This window comes from Pristis pectinata, chromosome 7, assembly GCF_009764475.1.
Source record: "Pristis pectinata isolate sPriPec2 chromosome 7, sPriPec2.1.pri, whole genome shotgun sequence".
NCBI lineage: Eukaryota > Metazoa > Chordata > Chondrichthyes > Rhinopristiformes > Pristidae > Pristis > Pristis pectinata.
Window position 1 is genome coordinate 82,729,416 of NC_067411.1, and position 25,906 is coordinate 82,755,321.

At 38.6% G+C, this 25,906-nt stretch overlaps 1 protein-coding gene across 3 annotated transcripts in view; it reads right to left on the minus strand.

Moving 5' to 3' along the window:
- sncaip (synuclein, alpha interacting protein) overlaps positions 1–25,906 on the minus strand; it is a 77,201-nt gene that overhangs the window by 36,578 nt on the left and 14,717 nt on the right. For all 3 annotated transcript variants that reach the window (XM_052019710.1, XM_052019709.1, XM_052019708.1), the window contains exon 2: positions 7,981–8,080. In XM_052019710.1, coding sequence (XP_051875670.1) covers positions 7,981–8,034 — 54 coding nt within the window. In that variant the 5' untranslated portion in view covers positions 8,035–8,080. The remainder of the gene's footprint in view (positions 1–7,980; positions 8,081–25,906) is intronic.

Consider the following 25,906-nt stretch of genomic DNA (forward strand, 5'->3'; position numbering starts at 1 on the left):
TGCAAATCTATGCCTACCATTACCAGAACTTAATATTTGAATGAGAAATAAAGGACTGCAGATGTTGGAATCTAGATGAAAAAACAACAAGATGTTGGAGGAACTCAGCAGGCCAGGCAGCATCCGTGAGGGAAAAACAGACAGCCAACGTTCAGGGTCAGGACCCTTCTTGAGGACTGAAGATAGGAAAAGGGGAAGCCCAATATATGGGTTGGGGGGGGGGGGGGGGGAACAGAGCAGTGATAGGTGGACAGAAGGCGGGGGGGGGGGGGGGGGGGGCGAGGTGGACACAAGGTGGTGATAGGTAGATGCAGGTAAGAGATAATGATAGGCAAGTGCAGGGAGGAGGGGAGAGCAGATCCACCAGGATGGGTCAAAGGTATGGAGGCAGGTACCCCATGGGGGGGGGGGGGGGGGGGGGGGGAGGTGGAGGGGGAAAAAGACAAACAAAAAAGGAAATAAGCAAGGAGAATTGAAAGAGAGAGGGGCCAGGAAAGGGAAGAAAAGAAGAGGCATGGTTGGGGGGCATGGTGGTTGGTTTACTTAAAATGAGAGAATTTGAGTCCAAATGCAAACTGGAGGAACAGCACCTCATTTTCCGTCTTGGGACCTCACAGCCTAACGGTATGAACATCGAATTCTCCTACTTTAAGTAAACCAACCACCCCCACGCCTCTTCTTTTCTTCCCTTTCCTAGCCTCTTTCTCTTTTTTCTCCTTGCCTATTTCCTTTCTTTTTGTTTTGTTTTCTCCTCTCCTCCTTTTCCCCATGGGGTACCTGTCTCCATACCTTTGACCCATCCTCCGGTGGATCTGCTCTCCCCTCCTCCCCCGCATTTGCCTATCACCATTTCTTACCTACATTTACCCATCACCACCTTGTGCCCACTCTGCCTCCCCTCTTTTGCCACCTATCACTGCTCTGTTTATCCCCCCTATATATCAGGCTTCACCTTTTCCCATCTTCAGTCCTGAAGAAATGTTGACCGTCTGTTTGTCCCCCACAGATGTTGCCTGGCCTACTGAGTTCCTCTAGTATCTTGTTTATTTCATTAATATTCGAATGCCTCCAAGCAAGTTTCCACATCCGCAACAGAACTAAAGACACTTTCAAAGTAATAAGCAATATGCTCTATCACATTTCAGCTTCAAACCACACTTACTTGAACCCACTGTGAAAATTGTCACTAGTGAAAAGAATTTTTTAAAATTCAAACAAATTTTGAACATCTGCCTTTCTGGAAATGGGCTGTTATATTTTTCTAGAACTAGATTATCTCACCCAATATATGGTTCAGATTCCTCAAATATATTCCTTCAGATTTTTATGCATTTGTGAACTATACTAACTAGCAACCACTCTGCTAACCCACCCCAATATCTACTCCAGCTCCAAAAGAAATTATTTTTCTTTCAGTGGTATGGAGGAACCAGTTTACAAACAAATAACTAGAAATTCCTGAGAACCAGCAAGGGTGTGCTAAAACAACATTAATGCAGTGAAACAGTACCTTTTTTGGTCACTCTCCCAACACATTAAAATTCACTTGCAACTGAGGTACAACTGGACACATGGTTAAAAATATACCATCCACCTCATCCTCTGCCAAGGCTTGGGAGGGTGATCCTGAACCCAAGTAGGGTGGACTTACCCTTGAGTCATTGAGGCATGGGTTCTGGACAAATGTGCACGAGTTCAGGAAATGGGAGATCGGGAGAGCATCCAAGACATGGAAGCAGGGAAAGATCAGGAATGACATTCAAGGTCAGGTGGAGGGTGGCAGACATGGGGAAGAAGATCAGTAATTGTATCCAAGGTTGGGATGAAAGGAAGATTGTGGAGGAGTAGATCAAGAATGGCACTTCGTGTCAATGCTGAGGGAAGCATAAAATATTTCATGTGGGCAGTGTTCCAAGAGATGTGATTATGCTTCATGTGGACGGGAATGGACCAGGTGGAGTAATAATTTATTTCTGTAACTGCAGTTTGTACTGTCAATTATTGCTTGGTCCATCAGTTGAGTCAGCAATGCAGCTGGTGGGAAGAACTCTCAAAAATTATTCTGGACATATCAACATCCGAGCACACTGAAGAAACGGCTAGAACAATCCTGCAGTTCCACAGCACCCTCACCTTATGGCAGTTTTCCTAAGCTTCCACTACAAATTGATTATTAAACCATTCAGTGGCCAGTTCCTTAGTGAACCAGGCCCACTTTACAACTTATAAATTGGTAAATTGGTTTATTATTGTCACATGTACTGAGGTACAGTGAAAAACTGTTTTGCATGTCATCCGTACAGATCATTTCATCACATCAGTGCATTGAGTTAGTACAAGGGAAAACAATGAACTATGAGCAACACCTTTACTCCCAGTGCTCAGGTGTGAACACACTTGGCTATCACAAACTACTTCTACCTGTGTATTCCAGTTGCATTTGGACACACGAGGAGAGTTGCTTTTTTATGCTAGGCACCATCTTCTCTTCCAATAAGTGTGTTCCTTTGAACCAAACACCAGCAGAGGCCTGTCTCAGTAGTTTTATAAATCTACTCAGAAGAAAGTGATCATTTCCCACAGTGCAAACAGTTCAGCATACCTCTCTGTGAATGCTTTGCTTGTGAACAATCATTCATCATCTCACTTTTATATGGTAGAAGCCACAGCTCAACTCAAATGTTTGCAATCGTGCAGCCATAAACTCAAAGCTCATTAATTTGAAACTCCTGATATATTGTTTGGCATTTTGGCACAACAGTGATCCATAAACTGGTCTTTCTCCCTCTCAGGCATGCCCACAGGGTTGAATATGGCTTGCTTCCAGTCTAGTTCTGTGGGTTCAAACGTGGCTGGTGAGGCCAGTGTTGGACCTGCAAACTCTACTATGGGTGGGGCAGGTGGACCCAAACTTCACATTGAAGTGTGGAGACTGTGCGTGATTTCTTCAAATCAGAAACAGGTACATATTCATTTGACACTACTTAAATAACTCATAAAATTCAAAGGTTAGCTGTTTCAGCTTCATGTCTAATCCAGTGGTTAATAAACCTGAATCACTCTTTGAATGAACTTTAACAGCTTTTCACTAGCCTCATGATATACAGTACATGTCTGTGTACCAAAAGCAAAACGTTCTCTCAAGTTGTACGATAACTCACGCTTACCTAATTTTAAACAGAATTTCAACTTTCCACATATATGCTCTCTGTTCACACCACTAAACTACACTGTCACTTGGACACATCTTGCATGCTATAAAGCAAAAACATAAATGATTCAAATTCAAAGTAGCAGTGTACGGAAATGCTTGATCAGGCCCATAATTCATTTTGGCAGGAATCCCAAAAACATACAAATTTTAGATGTTTTGGTATTACAAATATTCAGACTAGAGACCTTCTACTGTATTTGTTTCTTTCCTCTGTCAAGCACAATGGTACAGTGGCCAGTCTCATCCATAGGTTTGTCATTTGTCATCCTTTGCACAGGAAATCTGCCATAAATCTTGGCACATTTGGCTACATGAGACATTTTTATGCAATAGTTGCAAAATTTAAACTCTCCATTCTTTACCAAGTGAAATCTAGTTAGACAACGGCATTAGATTGCAATAATAAACAGACCAGATATATTTTAATCTTCAGGAAAATTTATTCACCATTCATTCAGCAATCTGCTTTAAATAAAAAAACATACTTCGCTCAGTGTTTGGGTCATGATTACTAGGCTCACAGTACTAAACTGGAGCTGAAAGGTTTCACACTATAGATACTGAAAATGCACAAAAGGATTTAAAACATAATCACATTGCTAAATCTTTTCATTACTTTTATTGACTTTTAGAAAGGTTGAGTTGATGGCTTCAACATAAACAGAGGAATTTTTATCCAAACTCTGTTCACTTTTTATTCGTCCATATTTAATGAATTCAGTGAACTTTGACAGAGATGGATTGTTGATGACCCATCCAAGGTACCAAAAGATGGAAAAGTGCCTATTTATGTCCTATCAATAAAAAGCAGGACAGACCCAATTCAGTTATTTGCTGCCCAATCATCAAAGTGATGGATGGGTCATCAACAATGCTTTCAAGCAGCAGTTATTCACCAATAATTGCTCACCAATGCCCAGTTTAGGATTTGTCAGGACCACTCAGCTCCAGGCTTTGGCACAGCATTGGCCCAAACATGGATCACGTGAGCTGAGTGATTGCTCTTGATATCAAGGTAGCATTTCATCCAGTTTGGAGTCATACCCATTGTGCTTGCTGGAGATCAATCATCCCAGAGTCAGGACATCATCACAGGAGGTCCTCGGAGCATTGTCCAAAGCCCAACCATTTTCAGCTGTTAAATAAATGGCCCTTCTTCCATCATATGGTCAAAAGTGGGGATATTTACCGATTATTGCGCAACATTCAAATCCTCTCATAACTCCTTAAAAATGAAACATTCTAATGGTTGAATACAGCAGGACCTAGACAACATTCAGGCCTGGGCTAGTAACTGGCAAGTACTATTCAGGCCACAAAAGTTCCAGGCAATAATTGTCTAACCACATAGCTTTGACATCCAATGGTCCTACACCATCAACATCCTGGAAGTTACCACTGACTAGAAACTGAACAGACTAGTCACCAAAAAAATACTGTGGTTATAGAAGTCAGATGCTGGATGCGTTGTGGCAAATGACTTCCCAAAGCTGTTCCAACATATACAAGGCATAAGGTAGGAATGTGATGGCATTGGCCTAGGTGAGTACACCTTCACTAACACTCAAGAAGGTCGATACCATCTATGACAAAACCAATCTCGTTAGTTGACAGCCCATACTCCTTCCATTGCTGGGTATCAGCTACAAAGTGCACTGCCTTTACTCACCAAGGCTACACTGACAGCACTTCCCAAATCTGTGTCCTCTCCTGCCAAGACAGACAAAGGTTTTTGTGCATGGAACCACCACCTGCGGGCTCACTTTCAAGCTGCCATTCCTTCATTGTCTCTAGGAACTCCCTCCTACTGACACTGCAGAAGTACCTTCACCAGTAGAATGGCAGCAGTTCAAGGAGATGGGTCACCTCTAACTTCTAAAGGAACAGGCAAAAATCTTGGCCTTGCCAGCCATGCCGAAATGCCTAAAAATGAATAAATGGGGAAAAAAGCTTTGCACTATGAATGAATAATAAGAGTTTCAGGATCCTGACATCTGCCACTAAATGATGTCCATGAATAAGTTTAATATAAAAAATTGAATAACTAGATAACATTTCAAGATTCTTCTACAGTCAGTTAAAAATTCATTGGGCATCCAATCTAATGTTAGCATTAAAACCACTACCTTACCTACATTTCTCCACAAGAATCTCAGTACCACTGCAATGAATTCAATGCAAACTTTCACAGCCTTTCCAACAGTCAAGCTGGGAAGTCTGCCAATGAGCCTGTGCTGCTGATTAAATCAGGTGCAAAGCAATGGCCTTCTTCGAAACAATGGGATAAAGGTAATGGGTATTTTTCCCTTCATTTAGTTTAAAGTCTTTAATTGTTGAGTGTTCAAGATTAAGGTTTGTAAAACATTGTTTTTAAGAAAAAAAGTTAAACTCTTATTAAATCCCAAATGACTTGAATGTTTTCTGACTGACAGTGACATTCAGTGACAGTAACAGCTTTGAAAGCTGGTGAGGCTGTGGGTGTGGCCTCACCATCTGTCAAAGGTGTTCAGTAAGTACAGCTGGCAGTCTGCTCTGATACAACCCCTTTGGGGCTCTTTGCTAAGCCAAAGTTCTGAGAGGTGGGCTGCACTTGGGGCCAGAGTGGAAAAATAGCTCAGCTCAGAAATGCTAACAATATTGAGGCTATGAAAGATCCATCCCTATATATATTTCCTTAATGCAGAAATGTCTTACTACATTGATTGCTTTATGTCCAAGGATCTATAAACAAACAATGATGACAACTGAAAAAAGTAACCTTCTTAGCAAGTCTTGACTCTTCTACTCAACTGTAAAATATAAAATAGTTGTACTTGAAAATGTATCTAGTTATGAAGTAGATATCCATTTCCAAAACACAGTTGTAGAAATAATAGATTTCACATTTTACATCTTAATGATGTTAGAAAATGAATATTTTATTTTTTTGCCTTCAATTTTCACAAAAAAACAATAGAGGAAGGAATCAGCAATAAAATGGAACATCTAAACACTCAACAAGTATAATTAAACTGAAGGAAATCAAGACAAGAGATTCTGCAGATGCTGGAATCTGGAGCACACACACAAAATGCTGGAGGAACTCAGCAGGTCAGGCAGCATCCATGGAGAGAAATAAACAGTCAACGTTTCTGGTTGAGACGCTTCATCAGGACTGGAAAGGAAGAAGGCAGGAGCCAGAATAAGGCTGTCGGAGAGGGGGAGGAATACATGCAGGTAGGTGATAGGCGAGTCCAGGTGAGGGGGGAAGGTAGGAGGGTGGCGGTGGGGGGAGATGTAAGAAGCTGAGAGGTGATAAGTAGAAGCAGCAAAGGGCTGAAGGAGGAGGAATTGGGTAGGAAAGGGCAGTGGACCATGGAATAAAGGGAAGGAGGCGGGGAATAGATGGGTAGGTCATGAGGGCGAGGGAAGGGGAAAGAGAAGGGGGAGGGGGCCACAGGAATGAGGGAAGACAAAATGAGGGAAAAAAATAAAAAGAGGGGGTGGGAGAAGAGGGGAGGGGTTACCGGAAGCTAGAGAAATCAACATCGAGGCCATCAGGTTGGAGAGTACTAAGGCAGAATATGAGGTGTTGTTCCTCGAACCTGCCCATCTCTTCCCCTGCCCTCATAACCTGCCCATCTATTCCCCACCTCCTTCCCTTTATTCCATGGTCCGCTGCCCTCTCCAACCAGACTCCTCCTTCTTCAGCCCTTTGCCTCTATCACCTCTCAGCTTCTTGTATCTCCCCCCTCCCCCACCCTTCTACCTTCCCCCTCTCACCTGGACTCACCCATTACCTGGACCCACCTACCACCTGCCCGTACGTACTCCTCCCCCTCCCCTGATCATCTTATTCTGGTTGCTGCCCTCTTCCTTTCCAGTCCTGATGGAGCGTCTCCACACGAAACATCGACTGTTTATTTCTCTCCATAGATGCTGCCTGACTAGCTGAGTTCCTCCAGACTTTTGTGTGTGTTGCTGAAGGAAATCAAGATACAAGTTTCTGAAACACCATGTAACTCTTTGGCTAATTTCTGACATTCTGCCTTTAGCTTAATGTTTGAATTATTAAAAATATTCATAATCTGCATTATTGAACACCAAGTTCAAAATCATAGAAGGTAAATACTGGGCATGAAGTTTTTTTAAAAAACACATGTTAGATGCAAAGCCAGTAAATTCAAACCTGTTCAGACTTCTGAAACACAAGTCATTCCAAACAATTTACTTGAACTATTTAGCTACAAGAGGGTGAAGGAGTAAAAAAAAGAGGATGACATTATCTCAACACATACCAAGAAATGGGGTTAACAGAATGCTGTGAGCACAGTAATGAAAGAAGAGCTTCAGATCTGGATGCAGCAATTTCAGAAAAAAATGCACTAACAAAAGCAATTATTTCACCACTAGGGGTCAGCTCCCCTCAGAAGAAATCTAGTCTTATTTTTTATTATAATAGAACAGTACAGCACAATACAAGCCCTTCGGCCCAAAATCCATTTACGATTAATATTCCAAACAAGGAAGTCAAGATTGTTGCCTTTGATTTAGAAGTTGTGTGACTCTTGAGCTTGGCCATTTTATTTAATCCAGCATTAAGGAGGTGAGAGTTATAAAGGAGTACTGGAGGTTACAAATAAATTTGAGAAGCTAGCTGAATACAAAGTAATGAAACACTATTTTCTCTGCCAGAGTTTGCATATCTAGTCCTAATGTTGGAAGTAGCTCTGACAGTTCACTATCCTTTTAAGATAAAGATACACAGAAAAATAAACATTTCTTACCGTATCATCACTAAAATCTATTGCATCCAAATCTAAGTATTCAGGGATATCCATTGTTCATCAAAGCACATTTTGATTACTGCTTATCAAGAATGGCAACCTGGAAAGATAAAAATCACACTGTAACAATATGTAACTTGTTCAAGATTTCATGCAACATAAAACAGTCATTACAAGCAAAAAAAGTGCAGATAATCCTAAACATTCCCAAAATGAAAGGAGTGCAGATTATTTGAGAATTACCATTAGCCAGGACACAGGAAGAACGTCCTTGTTCTTTGATAAAGATGTAATTGGACCCTGAAGAGCCACTTGAAATTCATGACTGTTCCAGAAGTTTTGTATACCTACTACTGTTTGTGTCATTACTGCATGCAGCTCAAGCATTTCCTTCTGCAAACACTGAAGACTTGAAACCTAGCACAGTTTATCACTGTTTTTGTTTTGCATTCTTATTTTAGATGTGCATGGAATCCAGTGGTGAAGCATAAACTTCCACAGTTTCCCCAACAGTTTAAAGCTGGAAGACCTGCTTCTAAACCTACGTTCTAACTCTTTGTGAACCAGCTTTGCATGGGATTGTGGCTAAACATTCTCATTATTTTTCAGCAGTTGTTTACCATCAGAAACCCCTCTGTTATGTAGACCTTCACTGATTAGATGGGAACTAGGTCATTTTAAAGAATGGAATAAAGGCAGAAGAAAGCAAAGATCTGAGCTCAGAAAATCAAGCAGCACGATCAGTTTGGGTGAAGAAAGGAAAAAGCAAGGGGGTGAAACCATTAGAGGAAGTTGCAAACAGGGCCTCGAACATTGATAATGATGTAGGGCACAGTATAAACCAGGAAACTGTAGATGTAACAAGGATAACATGATAATCACTGGGGACAGCAATCTATATAGAAATTGAACAAACCAAATTAGAAATAATATGATTGATGAATTTATGGATTGTACAAGAGATGGTTTTCTGGTATAGTATGTTGAAGAACCAAAAGTTAGTATTTTGTAATGAGAAAGGCTTACTTGAGGACCTATTAGTTAATGGGCTTTGCAAAACAGGGATCATTATTTAAGAGTGTTTGATATACAGATTGGAAACTGTTTAAGTTCAGTCTCAAACCAGATTCATTAATGTAAATAAAGCAAATTACAAAGGCACAAGTTGGCGATAGCAGGTATGGAGGCTACATCAAAAAGTATTAAAGTAAACCAGCAATGGCTTTATTTTAAAGAATTATTACATTGGTTTCAGGTAATATATATCCCTTTAAGGAAAAGAAAACAGGAAAAGTGGTCCAGCTGTGGTTATCAATAGAAGCTAAGAATAGTATTAGATCAAAGGAAATGGCTTACACATTGCCAGAAAAAAAATTAAGTCTGAGGATTGGGAAAATTTCAGAATTCAAAGGAGATCTGAGACGTTGGTCTAATCTTATATTTTGATTTCTTTGTCAGTGAGAGCCATAAATTTCAATAGAAATGCAAAATGAAAAAAGAGGAGCAGGCGTTAACATTGGTCCCTTACAGACTGAAACAGTATATTGAGAATAGAGGATAAAGCAGAGAGATTAGGCATTATCATCTTCAAAAATTCCTCACATTGGAAGGTAGTAAATGTAACCCCACTACAGTAAAACTCTGATAATTTGGCACCCTTGGGATTTTTGGCAATGCTGGATTAGCAAGCATTACTATTCATTGCCCAAAACTTTTATTTCAGCTTTTTTTTTAAAGAAACATGTTACACAGTAGTAAACACATTTTCCAGTAAACCTAGCAAGTTTGAAGGGACCGGGAAATATACAAGCATCCTTGCAAACCTACCTACATTTCTGACCCCTAGTATTCTGGACCCCAACCCCATCTGCACTCCAGATCCCAGCTCTGGTTGCACAATCAGCTTGCACCCTGGACCACCATCTCACATTCCAGACTAAAGTGAGCCAGATGCTAAACCATCAGGATTTCCAAACAATCAGATGCAAGATTATTAGAGTTTTATAGTATTTTAAAAAAGGAAAGAAAAAACACAAGGAACTGTAGGTCAGTGATCCTGACATCAGTAACAGAGAAAATATTGGAATCTGGTAAATAATTGGATTGGGTAGTATCAATATGGATTTATGAATGGGAAATGATGTTTAGCATAACTGTTGATTTTTTTTTGAGAAGAGACCAGTTAATGTGGCATATTTGGACAATCAGAATGTCTTCAATATGGTTCCACACAAATAATTATTTAGCAAAATTAGAACACACGGCATGGGCTACTATACTTATATTGATTCAGAATTGGTTGAAAAGACAGAAGGCAGTAGAATAAATGGGTTAATTTGGGTTGGGAGCTGTGACCAGTGAGATCCCACAGGATCACTGATACTGCCCCAACTGCTAACAACATATATCAATGATTTGGATGAGGAGTTAGAGTGTATATAGCCAAGCTTTCTGACAATATAAAGCTAGGTGGCAGTGTGGATATTCACACACAAAGTGAATGGGCAAGAACATAGCAGATGGAATATAATTTTTAAAAAAGTAAGGTCATCCATTTCATCCTACCTTCCCTAATTGCTCACTCCAGTCATCTCTCTCCCTTAGATTCTAACTGTGCATTAACATCATAAACTTTCCCTGCACTGCCCTCCTCATGGTTTATTCTTTCACTATAGCCAGCCATAACCTTACGAGCTAATAACTTGCATTGATCAGAACAATGGAAATATCATACTTGATACAATTCAGCATCATTGAATGAATTTGCCCAAAATTTTAATGGCCATTTCCCTATATATTGAACAAAACTCTAGTTAAAATTATAACTTCAATAACCTAGTTACAAACAATGCTTGTTGTACCAAAATGATTACAACTTATTTACTATAGGAAGAATAACTAGTAATTTAATATTACACCATTTTCTACTTGTGCTGACTTCATTCTAGAAAAAAAAAATTCCAGTAAAGTTCCTCCAAGGAAGATCATTTTTGGTCTTACCACAATACCCAACCATAATTAAGCCAGCCTGCATGCTGAAAGACAACAAAATTTACAACACATGAAATTAAAATAAATATTTTTATGATAATCAAATTTTTTTTTACCCCTATTGCAAGGGATCTTCAAACAAAACATGCACTGACCCACCATGTGTCACCAGGTTAACACACATTTCCAGAGTACAAACCAGGAAATTATACGCTGGTGATCCTTACATCAGTGGCAAAGAAGTTATTGGAGAAGATTCTTGGGGACCAGTTTACTCATCTCTGAAAGAGAATGGACTTGTTAGGGAAAGTCAGCATGGCTTTGTGCTGGGAAGGTCCCATCTTACAAATGAGTTTTTTTTTGAAGAAGTCCTGAAGATGATGGAGGGTAGAACAATGAATGTTGTCTACATGGACTTCAGTAAAATTTGACAAGGCCCCTCATGGTAGGCTAGTCCAGAAGATAAGTCACTTGGGATCCATGTCAGATAAACAATTGGCTTGATCATAGAAGACTGAGTGGTGAAGGGGTGTCTCTCTGACTGAAGGTCTGTGAACAATGATGTTCTGCAAGGATCAGTGCTGATCACCTCTATTGTTTGTGATAATTGTAAATAATCCAGATGAAAATATAGATGGTCTGATTAGCAATTTTGCAGAGGAAATAAAAATTGCTGGAGTTGTGGATGGTGAGGAATGTTGTCAGAGGACACAGCAGGATATAGATCAACTGGAAATTTGGGCAGAGAAATGGCAAATGGAGTCTAATGTGGACAAGTGTGAGGGAGGTCAAATGCAAGAGGAAACTATACAGTAGATGACAGGACCCTCAGGAGCATTGATGTATAGAGGGATCTAGGGGTGCAAGTCCATATTCCCTAAAAGTAGCAATGCAAATGAATAAGGTGATAAGGCAGGCATAAGGTATGTTTGCCTTCAGTCAGGGAATTGAGCACAAGAGTTAGGAAGTCATGTTGCAACTGTATACAACTTTGGTTGGGCCACATTTGGAGTACTGTGTGCAGTTGTAGACACCACACTATAGATTTGGAGAGGAATAGAGACAGGAACGCATTGCCATGGGAGAGAGTGTTGAAGCAGATATTATAGCAACGTTTAAGAGACATCTAGACAGACACAAACAGGTAGCGAAAATAGGGATGTAAACAGGCAGATGCCATTAGTTAGATTGACAACGTGATCAGTGCAGGCATGGCGGACCAAAGGGCCTGTCCCTGTGCTGTTCTGTGAATGTCTAGATCCGCATATTTTAATTAGAAAAATGATTTGCAGTTTCACATTTTAAACTCTCTGACACTGGAAGTTACACTGATTTTTTCCTATTTCTAGGGGTTCACTACCAAGCAAGTCTGAAGGGTTTAGATAATTTATTCTTATAATCCTGGAACTAAATAAATTCTACCGATTCTTCATTCTTCTTGATCATTCTGAAAATGAAACATCAACACTGCTGGTAAACACAACATCTCCATTAAATGGAAATGCTACTAAATGGACAAATGGATTGGCAATGCACTTTCCTGTTTTTCAGCAAATTCTGCTGGTTACCATGAAGCTCAAGCTCCTGGCATTCCCATGCATTCTCAGATGCTTAATGATTAACTTCTAACCATTCTAATTAAGAGAAGCTATACAGATGGCTCCAATTCATCATTCCTAATTTGGGTTCCTCAAGGAAATAAGGGTCAAAATTCCATGCTTTTTGCCACATTCTTCATATTGTTTTAGAAAAGGCAGTAGTACCAGAGGGATGGAATTTTGCAATCTTCATTAATGTGGAGTGAAAAAAGATAACATGATTCACCAGGATTTGATGTGATGGGGTATATGCAAAATTGAGAGGTCTAGATATGTTAAATAGTTGGATACATATCTTTTGCTTGTGTACTTATCCCCATTGCAGAAGTGTCTAAAAATAAAGGGCAAAAGGATTAGAGGGGACCTTAGGGAAAATGTTCTCACCTAGACGGTGCTTGGAATCTGGAATGCTACATAATGTTCAAAATTCACTTGATAGTTTATTTTGTAGTACTCTATCACATTAGACTTACGAATCTAAATGAAGAGGCAGCAACAGTGTTGACACGTGATTAACTAAGGAGCAAAGAGTAGAGGGGAATAATTAAATGTTTTCCATTCTGAAATGAAGCACAACATTTTTGTTCCCGACAGAAGGGTGTTGGGAGCATTGCTCATTTTGATACGAGCCACAATTTCAAAGCTTGCAAATCACACAAATCTCTGAAACGCAGTTGACAGTTGGGGAAACTGTAACATTCTTTAAGACACAGAATGAAGAATCAATTGCTGGCATATGAAATTTACTGTTGTGAAATAGGAAATGATTCATTTTTGGTAAGAATGAGAACAGACAATTTAAACCAAATGGTAAAATTTTAAACAGAAGCAGAAACAAAAAGGTCCAGGGGAGTACAAGCCCAAAAGCAGCAGGACAAGTTGAGTAGACCATTAGAAGGGTATTCTGGGTACATGAGTTTATAATTAGAAGCACAGATTATAAAAGATGGGACATATCCTGAACCTTTATAGAATTGTTAAATTCCCAGCTAGAGTACTATGGCCAACTCTGGGCACAATTTAGGAAGTGGAATGGAGAAAAGCACTAGGGATAAAAGTTACATTGAGAGACTATAGAAAATAGGTTTATTCCCTTTACAGGGGAGAAATTAAAAGGGAAAATGTAATGTTTGCTCAAAATTTTAAAAGGATTTTGGAGGTACACAAGGAGTAACTGTTTCCTATGCCAGAGGCTTAATTACCAATATATATATTTAAACTAATTGGAGAAACTAGGAGGTAACATAAAAAATACAACATTGTTATTATCTGGAATGTGCTTCTGGAAAAGGATGGGCTAAATGGCTTTCTTTTAATGCATACCATTTTAAGATTTTAAATGTTTGCCTTATGCAAGTGTTAAACTGTTTGCCTTATTCAGTGCCAGTCAATATTTGAAAGAGTATTGAATAAAATAATTTAGCCATTTTCTTTTTGACCTTTTTGGAATTATGAAAATTCTTTTGTATTGACTGGAAGTTACAACTGTAACCATTATGAACAAGGTGGTTTTTGCAGGTGGTTTTGTGTTAAATTGAAAGGACAGGTTAAGTTAAAAACACAAATTCCTTTTGTGAATATAATGGTTACAGTCTTTTGATTCTCTCAATACTTTACAGATCTCTTTGTCTATAATGAATACTCCTTCTGATTTTTTCTGATCCCTTCAATACAGTGGCACTATAATTTCCATTTCTTGCAGGTTTCTGCATCCTCTAGAAATTAGGTATAGTTGACTCATTTGACCCACTAGCCCTAAAACCTGCAATACTAAATTATAGAAAATTGTAGATTTTCATGGATTTATTAGTTTGACTGAAATCAAATAAGTAAACAAAAACTGAAAATAACAATAAGAAACCTGTAGATGCTGGAAATCTAAACTAAAGACAGAAAATGTTGGAAACTCTCAGCAGATCAGACAAAATTCTGATGCAATCCTGGACCTGAAACGTTAATTGTCTCTTTTCAGTGATGCTGACCTGACCAGTATTTCCAGCATTTTTGTTTTTCTTATATATAGTTATATAACTAGCCTCTTGCTGTGTACCTTTCCGATTCTTTCACATGTATCCTCCTAATGCTACCTTGGAGGTCTATAAACAGAGCCCTAGTATCAAACAAAAACTGCAACACTGGAAATCTACAATAAAAACAAAATGTTGGAAAAACACTGCATGTCAGGCCACATCTGTGGGAAGAGAAACAGTTAACATTTCAAGTCGAAGGCCCTTTGTCAAAACTAAGAAGGAGAAAAAAAAACTTAACAAGCATCTTTATCTCTCCTTCCCAGTTCTGATGAAAGGTCATCAACTTGAACTATGTTTCTCTTCCCACAGATACAGCTTGACCTGCAGAATATTTCCAGCATTTTCTGTTTTTATCCTGGTATTATTATCGATTCTTTGTATATGTGGGAATTCTGCTCAGCATGGAAACAAAGTTACATTTTGTGCTTCGTGCATCAATGTACAGTGAGTCAGCAAAGTAAATGTAACCAAGTATACTGTATTCACTACTCACAGTGCAGTCTTTTTTATATCAATAACACTAAATATCAATTGGATGACAGCTTTATCAAATATTTCCAAATGGTTCATAATTACCATTTCAATTGTTTATTCCACTCCAAGCTCACTGTTTTGCCTTCCAATGAAACCTGGTATCAGCTTAAGGAACAATTAATATTTGTGTCAGGCAATTTGTAATGCTCTCATCTGAATGCTGATTTTTATTAACCACATGTTAATCTGAACCTCATTTTCTTTTCAGCAGGGAATGCTAGCAACATAGGATAAGCATGCTGATGTTTCTGGTTAAATTGGGAGAATTTGTGGTTATGTTAGCAGACTTAGATAGAAATGGATTAGTGTGTAAACTTCTGAATTCAATAACTTGAACAACAGTAGAATCAGTGGAGCAATGACTCCATTATCTATAACATCACTGTTTTAATAAAAGACAGGTCCTATCCAATACCTTAATGCTCTGAGTCTTGAACATGACTTTGCTTGATACCAGCTCACTGAGTCACAGTTGAAGCATTAAATGTCAAACTTGAAAAAGAGTGACAGTACCCAAGAAAGTAGAAAACAAATTATTTACATTTTTGCTAAGGTTGAATAGTCATTTTATAAAATTATGTTTACAGCTTTACATCATTCAACTGCAGTGACATGAAGATGTAATCAGCCTAATTGAGCTTGCCACAGCATTTTGATAAGGAACATTGTTCAAAGAAGTTACAAAACATGGCTGACTAAATTAAGGATTTGGATTCTGTGGGTTCAATTAACCAAAATACAGAGTATGACATTTTAAGATTTTGTGCACATCTCCGGAGAGTGACTTAAACCCACAACATTTTGACTCAGAAGTAAGAGTGCGACCACAAAACCACATATTATAAGCTGCATATTCTGAAATTATATTATAATGGCCTTACAATACAGCATATTGTAGAGATATGTCAAAACTGAATGCTGGTATCTGATTATTTTTTATATGTTTGCAGTTTCACCAAAATTTTTGCTTATTTTGCAAACAAACCTAACCTCAATGAATGCAGTGAAATGCAGAAGGATCTTTCCATTCATATCATTTACTGTGAATCAGACCCAGCAAGGTCAGCATGTATATTTTGCTTTCATTTATTTACTAATTATTCTCCCACACTCATGCAATTTTTTCCATAGGAACACAAGAAACTAGAGCAAGAGTAGAACATATGGCCCTCGAGCCTGCTCTGTCATTTGATAAGATCATTGCAGATCTGAACTCATCCATGAATACATTCAATGAGTCCACCTCTATAGCCCTCTGGAGTAAAGAATTACCTTAATTTACAATCCTTAGAGAAAAATCTTCCTCTTTGTAAATAAACCATCATCTATTTTGAAACAATGCCCCTACTTCCATAAGAGGAAACATCCTCTCACCATCTATTCAGTCAAACTCCTCACAATCTGAAATGCTTCAATAAAATATGGTTTCATTCTGATTGATCCATCCTGTACTCCTCAAAGATCAATACATCTTTAATGATACGTGGAGCCCAAAACGCAAATGAAATGGAGTCTGATCAAAGCTACGTACAACCAAAATATCATCTTCCTTACTCCTCAATGTCAATTGGCCTGCAATAAAAGCCAATAGTCTCTTTAATTACTTATTGTATTGGTGCATGAGTTTAATTATGCATTCAAATAGCATGGGAACATAGAAAATTCTCCATGCTGTCACCTTGGCAGAATATGGAAATATATATTCCCACAGAATACATTTGCATTAGTCTCCAATATGAAGAAACTTTACCATCTTAAATGTGAAGAGATAACTGAAGGCAACCACTGTGGACTTTAATTTTCAGGTTTGTGTGTAGTTTAATCTAAGGATTATTCTTATCTTATATCAAGAATTAAAACTGCTTTCAGGAACTGAGACATGCCATGTGTTTTTCCTCATTTGCTAAGATATTATTCTTCTTTGTTAATGATTCAGCTGCAAGGTTGCACATTCAATCACAGATTATACCAGCTGAGATTTATTGTGGTGGCAGTCTAGACTATAAAGTTCTTATCAGTGCTCTTGAATACCCAGAAATGATGTAGCAGTCAATATGTACCAACTATATCTGTTAATTCTGGCGGTCTTAACTTGGTAACTATCCCTTTTGTGGTTAAAACTAGAAAATAAAGAACCTTTCCGGAGAAAATGAAGTAGATTTTCAGATATGGTTGAAAATACAATTTACAAGATTTCTGCAGGTTCCACATGCTACAGATTGAACCATTAACAAAGAATAATTTTTCAGTTGCAAAACTAAAACCTCTACATACCTACTCTTTCAAATATCAAATTCACCTTCAAATATTTCCACTGTATTTTGTTTTACTTTCCCAGGGCAGCATATCCCATTCACTAACAAACTGTTATGTAGACTAGTAAAATCTAAACCACAAGACCAGGAGAAGACAATTCAGCCCAAGTCCTGCTCCATCATTTAAAAGGATCATGGATGATCCAACATCTCTCACCCACTGTCCTGCAATTCCCCCCCATAATCTTTGATTTCCTTACTGATTAAAAATCTATCTACTTCAGCCTTAAATATACACAAGGACTCTGCCCCCACATCTCTCTGTGGCAAGGAGTTCTAAAGATTCACAATGGTGAGAAGAAATTCTTCCTCATTTCAGTCTTAAATGAATGCCCACTTATTCCAAAACCTTGCCCTCTGGTTCTGGACTTTCCCAAGTGAGGAAACATCCACCCAGTATTTATACTGTCTACCCTAAGAACCTTATATGTTTCAATCAGATTATCTCTCATTTGGTGTCATCCTGGTGAACCTTCTCTGAACAGTCTCCATTGAAATCTTTCTTAAAATATGAATTATTGCAGTTCTATTCTGCAAACTATTGTATTGCACAAGACATTGGAGCAGAATTAGGCAATTTGGCTCTTCAAGTCTGCTCCACCATTCGATCATGGCTGATTTATTTCTCCCTCTCAACCCCATTCTCCTGCCTTCTCCCTGTAACCTTTGACACCCTTACTAATCAAGAACTTATCAACCTTCGCTTTAAATATACCCAGTGACTTGGCCTCCACAGCCATATGTGGCAATGAATTCCACAGATTCACCACCCTCTGGCTAGAGAATTGCAGACAATACAAAGATTGGTGGTGTGGCAGATAGCATAGAAGGTCACCAAATGATACAACAGGATATAGATCAGTTGCAGATATGGGCGGAGAAATGGTAGATGGAGTTTAATCCGGCCAAATGTGAGCTGTTGTGCTTTGGGAGATCAAATGTAAAGGGACAGTACACAGTTAATGGCAAGACCCTTAACAGTGTTGATGTAGAGGGATCATGGGGTCTAAGTCTATCGCTTCCGAAAAGTGGCTGCACAGGTTGATAGCACGGTAAAGGTGGCATATGGCATGCTTGCCCTTACTAGTTGAGGCATTGAGTTCAAAAGTCGGGAAGCTACATTGCAGCTTTATAAAACTAGTTAGGCCGCATCTGGAGTATTGCATTCAATTCTTATTATAAGAAGGATGTGGAGGCTTTGGAGAGGGTGCCGAAGAGATTTACCAGGATAGTGCCTGAACTAGAGAGCATGTGATATGAGGAGAGGTTAGACAAATTTGGGTTGTTTTCTCTGGAGTGGCGGAAGCCAGGGGGAGACTTGATAGAAGTTTATAAGATTACGAGAGGCATAGATAGGGTAGACAGTCAGGATCTTTTCCTCCAGGATCAAAATGTCTAATACTAGATGGAATGCATTTAAAGTGAGAAGGGGCAAGTTCAAAAGGAGACGTAAGGGGCAATTTCCCCTCCCTCCCCCCCCCACCCACCCCCCACAAAAGAGTTGTGGGTGCCTGGAATGTGCTGCCAGGGGTGGTAGTAGAGGCAAACATGACAGACATGTTTAAAAGGCTCTTAGATAGGCATATGAATGTGCAGAGAACAGAGAGATATGGATATTGTGTAGGCAGAAGGGATTAGTATAGTTAGGCATTTAATTACTAGTTTAGTTTAATTAGTTTGGCACAACACCGTGGGCCAAAGGGCCTGTTCCTATGCTGTATTGTTCTATGTAACTAAAATGGTTTGCAGTATTCAGGACGTGATCTCACAAGTGCCTTGTACAGTTGAGGACACTTCCCTAATTTTATACTCTAACCCATTGAAGTAAGTCCTCCCTATTACCTCCTGCACTTGTATACCAGGTTTTTGTGCTTCATGCACAAGGATCCCCATGCATCATGCTGTAGTTTTTTTTTAAATTTTTCTTCCATTTAGATAATATTGTTCTTCCTTCCAAAATGAACAACATCACAATTCCCACATCATAGTCTATTTGCCAACCTTTACCCCACTCACTTAACCTTTCAATGCAATCACAAAGAAGGTGCGCCAGTGCCCCTACTTTCTTAGGAGCAGGAGATTTGGCATGTCACCAAATACTCTAACAAACCTCCACAGATGCACTGTTGAAAGTATACTGACTGGTTGCATGATGGCCTGGTACAGCATTTTCAATACACAGGAACACAAGAGGATGCAGAGAGTATTAGACACAGCCCAGCCCATTACAGGCACAGCCCTCCCCACCACTAACAGCGTCAGTAGGAGGTGCTGTCTCAAGGCAGTGGCATCTATCATCAAAGGCCCCCATCTGGGTCATGTCTCTTCTCACTGTAACCATCAGGAAGGAGGTACAGAAGCATGAAGTCCCACACCACCAAGTTCAGGAACAGCTACTTTCCTATGACCATCAGGTTCATGAACGGACCTGCACAAGCCTAACTATAACCCTACCTCAGCAATGAAACACTACAGATCACCTCTTACACTACCATGGACTTGCCTCTGATTGCATTTTTTTTGCACTGTCTTTTTTTCCTCTCTCTTCACTGTCTTGTACAATTTATATTCTGCGTGTCGTCTGTACCTACATGCCTGTGATGCTGCTGCAAGCAAGTTTTACTAGTGCATGTGACAATAAACTCAACCCAACATGAATGTCTTTGTAAACTGTTATGTTCTTGCAACTTGCTTTACTGCCTATTATTATCTGTTAATCTGATTACCATACATTCACTTCCTTCTTCCAATATTGTAAAAAGCTGCATTCCCAGCATTGATTCATTTGGCACCCTGCTGATTGCCAACCTGAAAATGACTCCCTTATCCTTACTCGCTTCTTCCTGCCCACTAGCCAATCAATGCCACTATTTTACCTCCAACACCATAGCTTCTTATGACTTGACCTTCTCCACTGGTTCCCTTCTATCAAAAAGTCTCTAATTTGTCAGACAACTTCCCCTTCATTAAGTCATGCTGATTCTGTTTGATTAGATTAGGATTTTCCAAATGTGTTGCTATTACTTCCTTAATAATTGATTCTAATATTTTTCCAAAAGATGCTAGGCTAATCAACCCAAGGTTACAGTTTTTTTTCTCCTTCCCTTTATTTTGTGAATATGAGTGTCGCTGATGATATTTTCTTCCCCGACATTATTCAATATTATAGGGTTGATTGTAGCATCTTCTATAACAAAAACTGATCCAAAGTATTCATTTAACACCATTATCATTTCCTTGTTTCGCCCATAACCACTCCCTTTACTTCATTTTCTAAGCAGGGTTCACTTTGACATTTTTTTGTTACATATTTAAAGAAACTCTTGCTGCTTGTTTTCATACTGCGCACTAGTTTTCCCTTGGTTTGTTTTCTGAATTTATTCCAGTCTATGCTGTTTTTTGTTTTAAACCACCACCCAAATGGACTTAATGCCTTCTCAGTGTAGATCTCTCACTACTTGTGTTATCTCTTATTAACAGTGAATCCCCACCACTTTTCCCTTCCCACTTGCCCTTCCTACAAGTTAAATATCCTTCCATATTAAGTTTTGGTCTTTGATTTTTCTGTAACATCTCTGTAACGACCATCAGTTCACAGCAGTTACCTGTACATGTGCTATCAAGTGATCTACACTACAACAAATGGTTCATGCTTTAAGAACCATCTTTTGTTTGGTACTGCAGACCATTTTTGCCTCTCACCCTTATTTTCCTTGCCCTCTGCATTTGCTGGTATTTCTTTTATTTCTATCCTTGTTTTTCTCTCTCCCTAGTTACCTTGGCTAGGTTCCCATCATTCTGCCATTGTCGTTTAAATTCTCTCCAACATTGGCAAATCTTTGTTCTTTTAACTTTTCACCCATATGACCCGAGTTTGTAACGATCTTGACCAGAATAACCAGGATTCATTTCTTTTAAGAATCTTTAACATTTGAATAACTTCTTAATTTCCTTTTCACCACAGTAAATCTACTAACCTTGAATTTTTCCCCAATGATCAAATGTTTTCAAGTAGTTCCCAGTGTAGTAACTCCTTTTCTCTGCTGCTGCCAATGACTAATGGTGACATGCACTTTACTCCCAACATGACCATAACACAAATATATTACCACTTCCCATGAAACAAAAACAGAAAATGCGATAAAAACTCAGCAGGGTAAGCAGCATGTGCAAAGAGAAATAGTCAGCATTGAGTCTGCAACGTGTCATCAGAACTGGGAATGCCTGACAGAGGGTCACAGACACAAACACGTTAACTATTTCTTTCCACAGATGCTGTCTGACCTGCTGAGTTTTCCAGCATTTTCTATTTGTTTCAGATTTCCAGTTCTTCTAATTACCATTTCCCATGATCTGTGCTCTGATCTCTTAACTATCTACCCAAATAAGGTTTGCATACTGTCGCTGTACACTGTTCTGCAGATTTTAGTGAGCTAAAAAGCCAATACCTCCAAACTTTCTCCTTTTGTGTCCCAAAGCCATTTGTTTTATATTATTTCCCTATTTAAACCATTTTACATCCATTTGACACTCATCGTCCCAGTTTCCCAATGTAGCCTCATTGTCTACTTGAACCTCCCACTATCCCAATAGAGTTTTCAGCTGAAAACTTAGCTTTGTTTCTAACACCAGCTATATTAGTTACATATCAGTTCCATTTTAGTCCTTCTCTGATTGGTAGTATTCTCTATTGCAATCCAATTACTGGGAAATTACAAATCTGAACTTACTAATAAGCAGCATCTGCATCATATGGAAGGTCATGGTCAATTTATGCCATAGATGCTTATAAATGCTGGTTGTGGTTTTAGATACAGGTGCTCAAACTCAAAAGTGATGACGTTACATGGTCAAAAGTGGAGACAGAACAGGAGCTCTGAAGAATCTTGAATATTCAAACTATTCAGTTGTGAATACCATTACAATGTCAACAAATCGAAAGCAACACAAACAATATAATGGCACAGAGGGGCAAATGGATGTGATGGGGAGGGGTGGCAGAGTAAGGTGGTGCTGAAGTGAAAAGGGTTAAAGTGTAGAAGCACAGTGGTAGAGAAAACAGACATCAAGATAAAGATATACTAACATAGTAAGAAAGAAATTCTGTTGTCTCCAATAAGACAATGCAACCTATGAAAGTAGGTTTCCACATCTTGCCATTTGAATGGATCAAATGTTACTTTCCATATTGGAACTTTCTCTATGTTTTGACATCTGGATATTGGTTACTTAGACTAATACTATGTTCCCTTGTGAAATTATAGATGGTTAAAGCACCATAAAAATAGTTATTGTGTGCAGAAGGAATCTGGGGGCATTACTAATGAACTTGGTATACTCTAACTATATATTGAAAGGTGGGGGGGGGGATGGGGGGTAGAAAGAAGGAAGAAAAGCAACAGCTCCTCAAATTCTTACCATTCAATTTGGAACCCTTAGTGGAAAATAAGCATACATTCATAGGCAATAAGGAAGTCAACTGGCCACAACCCTAGATACCTGTTCTCATGAAGGTATGAAATATGCTAATCAAATGTGAAGTCTTTCATCTTTAATGGGGAGGTGGTGTAGTTGGTGGGAGTGTGGGGAGAATAAAGTGTTACGGTGCAGTTAGTATAAAATAAAAATAGGTGCTTGATGGTCGGCACAGACTCGAAGGACCTGTTTCGATGCTGTACCTCTCTCTGGCTCTGAGCTTTGCAAAGGATGGTAATCATAACAATTAGAATTCAGGCTAGATGTTTTCTTCAAGCCAGAAATATATCCATAAACTGCCTAGTCTCAATTACTTGATTTTTCAATCAAGTCTGAATTCATAAAGATTAAGATATCTTTATTAGTCATAAGTACATCAAAACACAGTGAAATGCATCTTTTGCTTAGTGTTCTAGGGGCAGCCCACAAGAGTTGCCACGCTTCCAGCACTAACTTAGCATGCCCACAACTTCCTAACCCATACGTCATTGAATACCAATTGTTTACTAGTATTGTGCAATAGTTTTACAATTATTTTGAAAAGCATTAAAAAAATGTTATTAATGAAAAAGTCATTCAGCTGTTGTCTCTTGCCACCCATGCAATCATTCAAATTTGGACTCAAAGATGCAAAATAAATAAATAAGATCATGTTGCTTATAGCTTTGCCAATTAACATTAATGACTTTCTTTGGTTTGCAAGCTGAAGTTGTGATGGAAAACACCCCAATGAATTTTCCCTCCATCTCAAATTGCTAATTACAGACATACTGTATGAATACACCATTGTTTTTACTTCAGCAGAAAATACACATCCAATGGAAAGGAAATATCACCACATTTAGAACTCAAGTTTTAAAAAAAAGAGGGAAGAAGACTGGTCAGGTATAGTTTACTAATATACCTTTGTTGAATTGACTACAATTTGTATCATCTTTACATAAATCAACTGGAATACAATCAGCACTCAAGATTTTAGTGATAACAAGGCAAAGGTCAGGTTTCACTGCAGTTACACCACAAAACAGACAGCTATGGATTTTCCCTGCATGTATATTTTAATATGGATATCCTAATGTTCTATTACAAGTCAAAAATTGCAGATATTACCACTGGAGTCTAGGGAAATGCAATGAATTAACATGAACTTAAATACGAACTAGCCTTGCTTTAATGTCAGGAAAAATGCACAATTTTTATTGTTTACTGTACAAGAATTCTTTAGTGTTGAGAAAGTTTGATGAAGTGACATGTGCTGAATGTCTGGTATCCCCTTGTTCTGATATCAACTAACAGAACAAGGAGCAAGTCCCAACTCTGTTTTTATGGGCAGTCATTTTTATTTTTAAGGTCAGCAGTGAATGTGACTGTGTTGCCACTGACTGCATCATCCAGAGCACTATGTCTTGCTGTATGCTATGTGAATAACCTTGATGTGTTAATACTTATTGATTGTAAATACATTAAGACTGACCTTAAAAGGACTTCATGGTAGTTTTCACATTTATCAAACCAACTAATTGAGGGGATTGATAGCTTGTTATCCTGTTTGAAAGTTTGGCTACAGATCTTTGAGTGACAGCTATAATGATGTGGGTAAATTACTATGATTCCCTTTACCCTGACATTAGTTGAAAAACATGAACTAAAGGTTCTACTTTCAGGGACCATAGAAATCAACATGTTTGAGAGATGTGACATGGGTGTCAGAGTTAGAATAATGTCATATTTTGTTCTTGCACACAAGGAAAAAACTCAGTTTAAAACATACTGTGATAACATTGCAAGTATTGTAATAATTGGTGTGCCAAATGCTGACCACTTCAAGTCAAGGAAATCAAGTGGAATTATTAGATTTTCTGTGCAACGTGTAGGTAATGTCACATTATCAAATATTGTGTTTGAAGTCACATTGATTAATTGTGACTGAGCACATACAATTAAAACCAATGGCCTTTGGTACAAAGACAGAGACAAAAAATTCTGCAGATGCTAGAATCTGGAGCAATACACAAAAAGTGCTGGAGGAACTCAGCAGGTCAGGCAGCATCTATGGAGGGAAATAAACAGTTGACGTTTCAGGCTGAGACACTTCATCAGGACTGGAAAGGAAGAGGGCAGAAGCCAGAATAAGAAGGGGGGGGGGGGGGGGGGGGGGAGGAGTACACACCGGCAGGGGATAGGCGAGTCCGGGTTGGGGGGTTGGGGGGGGGGGGGAGGGGAGAAGATGGGTACGAACTTTTGAGAAATACAAAACCTATGATACAAAATATAGGAAGCATAGTTTCCAAATTACCAGCATTCACCAAGGGTTGTTAATTGTTAATGTGATTGTTCAAAACACATTTACAGGAAATCTGTTTTGTAGTGTTTTGATTTCAGTAGACCTTGATACATTTTCCCTAGGGAAACAGCTGGCACAGGAAACAATGCAAAATACTTTGCTTTTAGTTTTGTTTATATAATTTTGATACAATACATCAACTACTAAAGAATATGTTTCATAACTTAAATACAAGTCTATGCAAAAATTCACATTACAGGTGTTCAGCAAGGTTGATTAATTAGCTTAACAAAAATATTCAGGCATAATGCAAGCAGATGAAGGGATGCAATCTCTAAATCCTGATACCATACAACGTGAAATTGGTACAGAGGTGATCATTGTTCATTTGTACAGGTTGGTAAGTGGTGTTAATGAGTATAAACAGCAACATTTTCATTTCCTGAAGAAACTGAAAGATAAATGAGAATCACCTATTAAGCCCAAGGAAACAGTTTCAATTTATAAAACTTCCAATTTAGCTTTAGTGATTGTACATATGATCAAGACAAATGATATTTCAAACAATCATCATCTTTAAGTATAAACACTATAGTGCATAAATGGCCAATTTGCTTTACAGTTGCTGTTCAAATCAATTGAAAAAAAATTAAAGACTACAGAAAAAAATCATGATTTTAAAATTGTCAAAAGAACTGT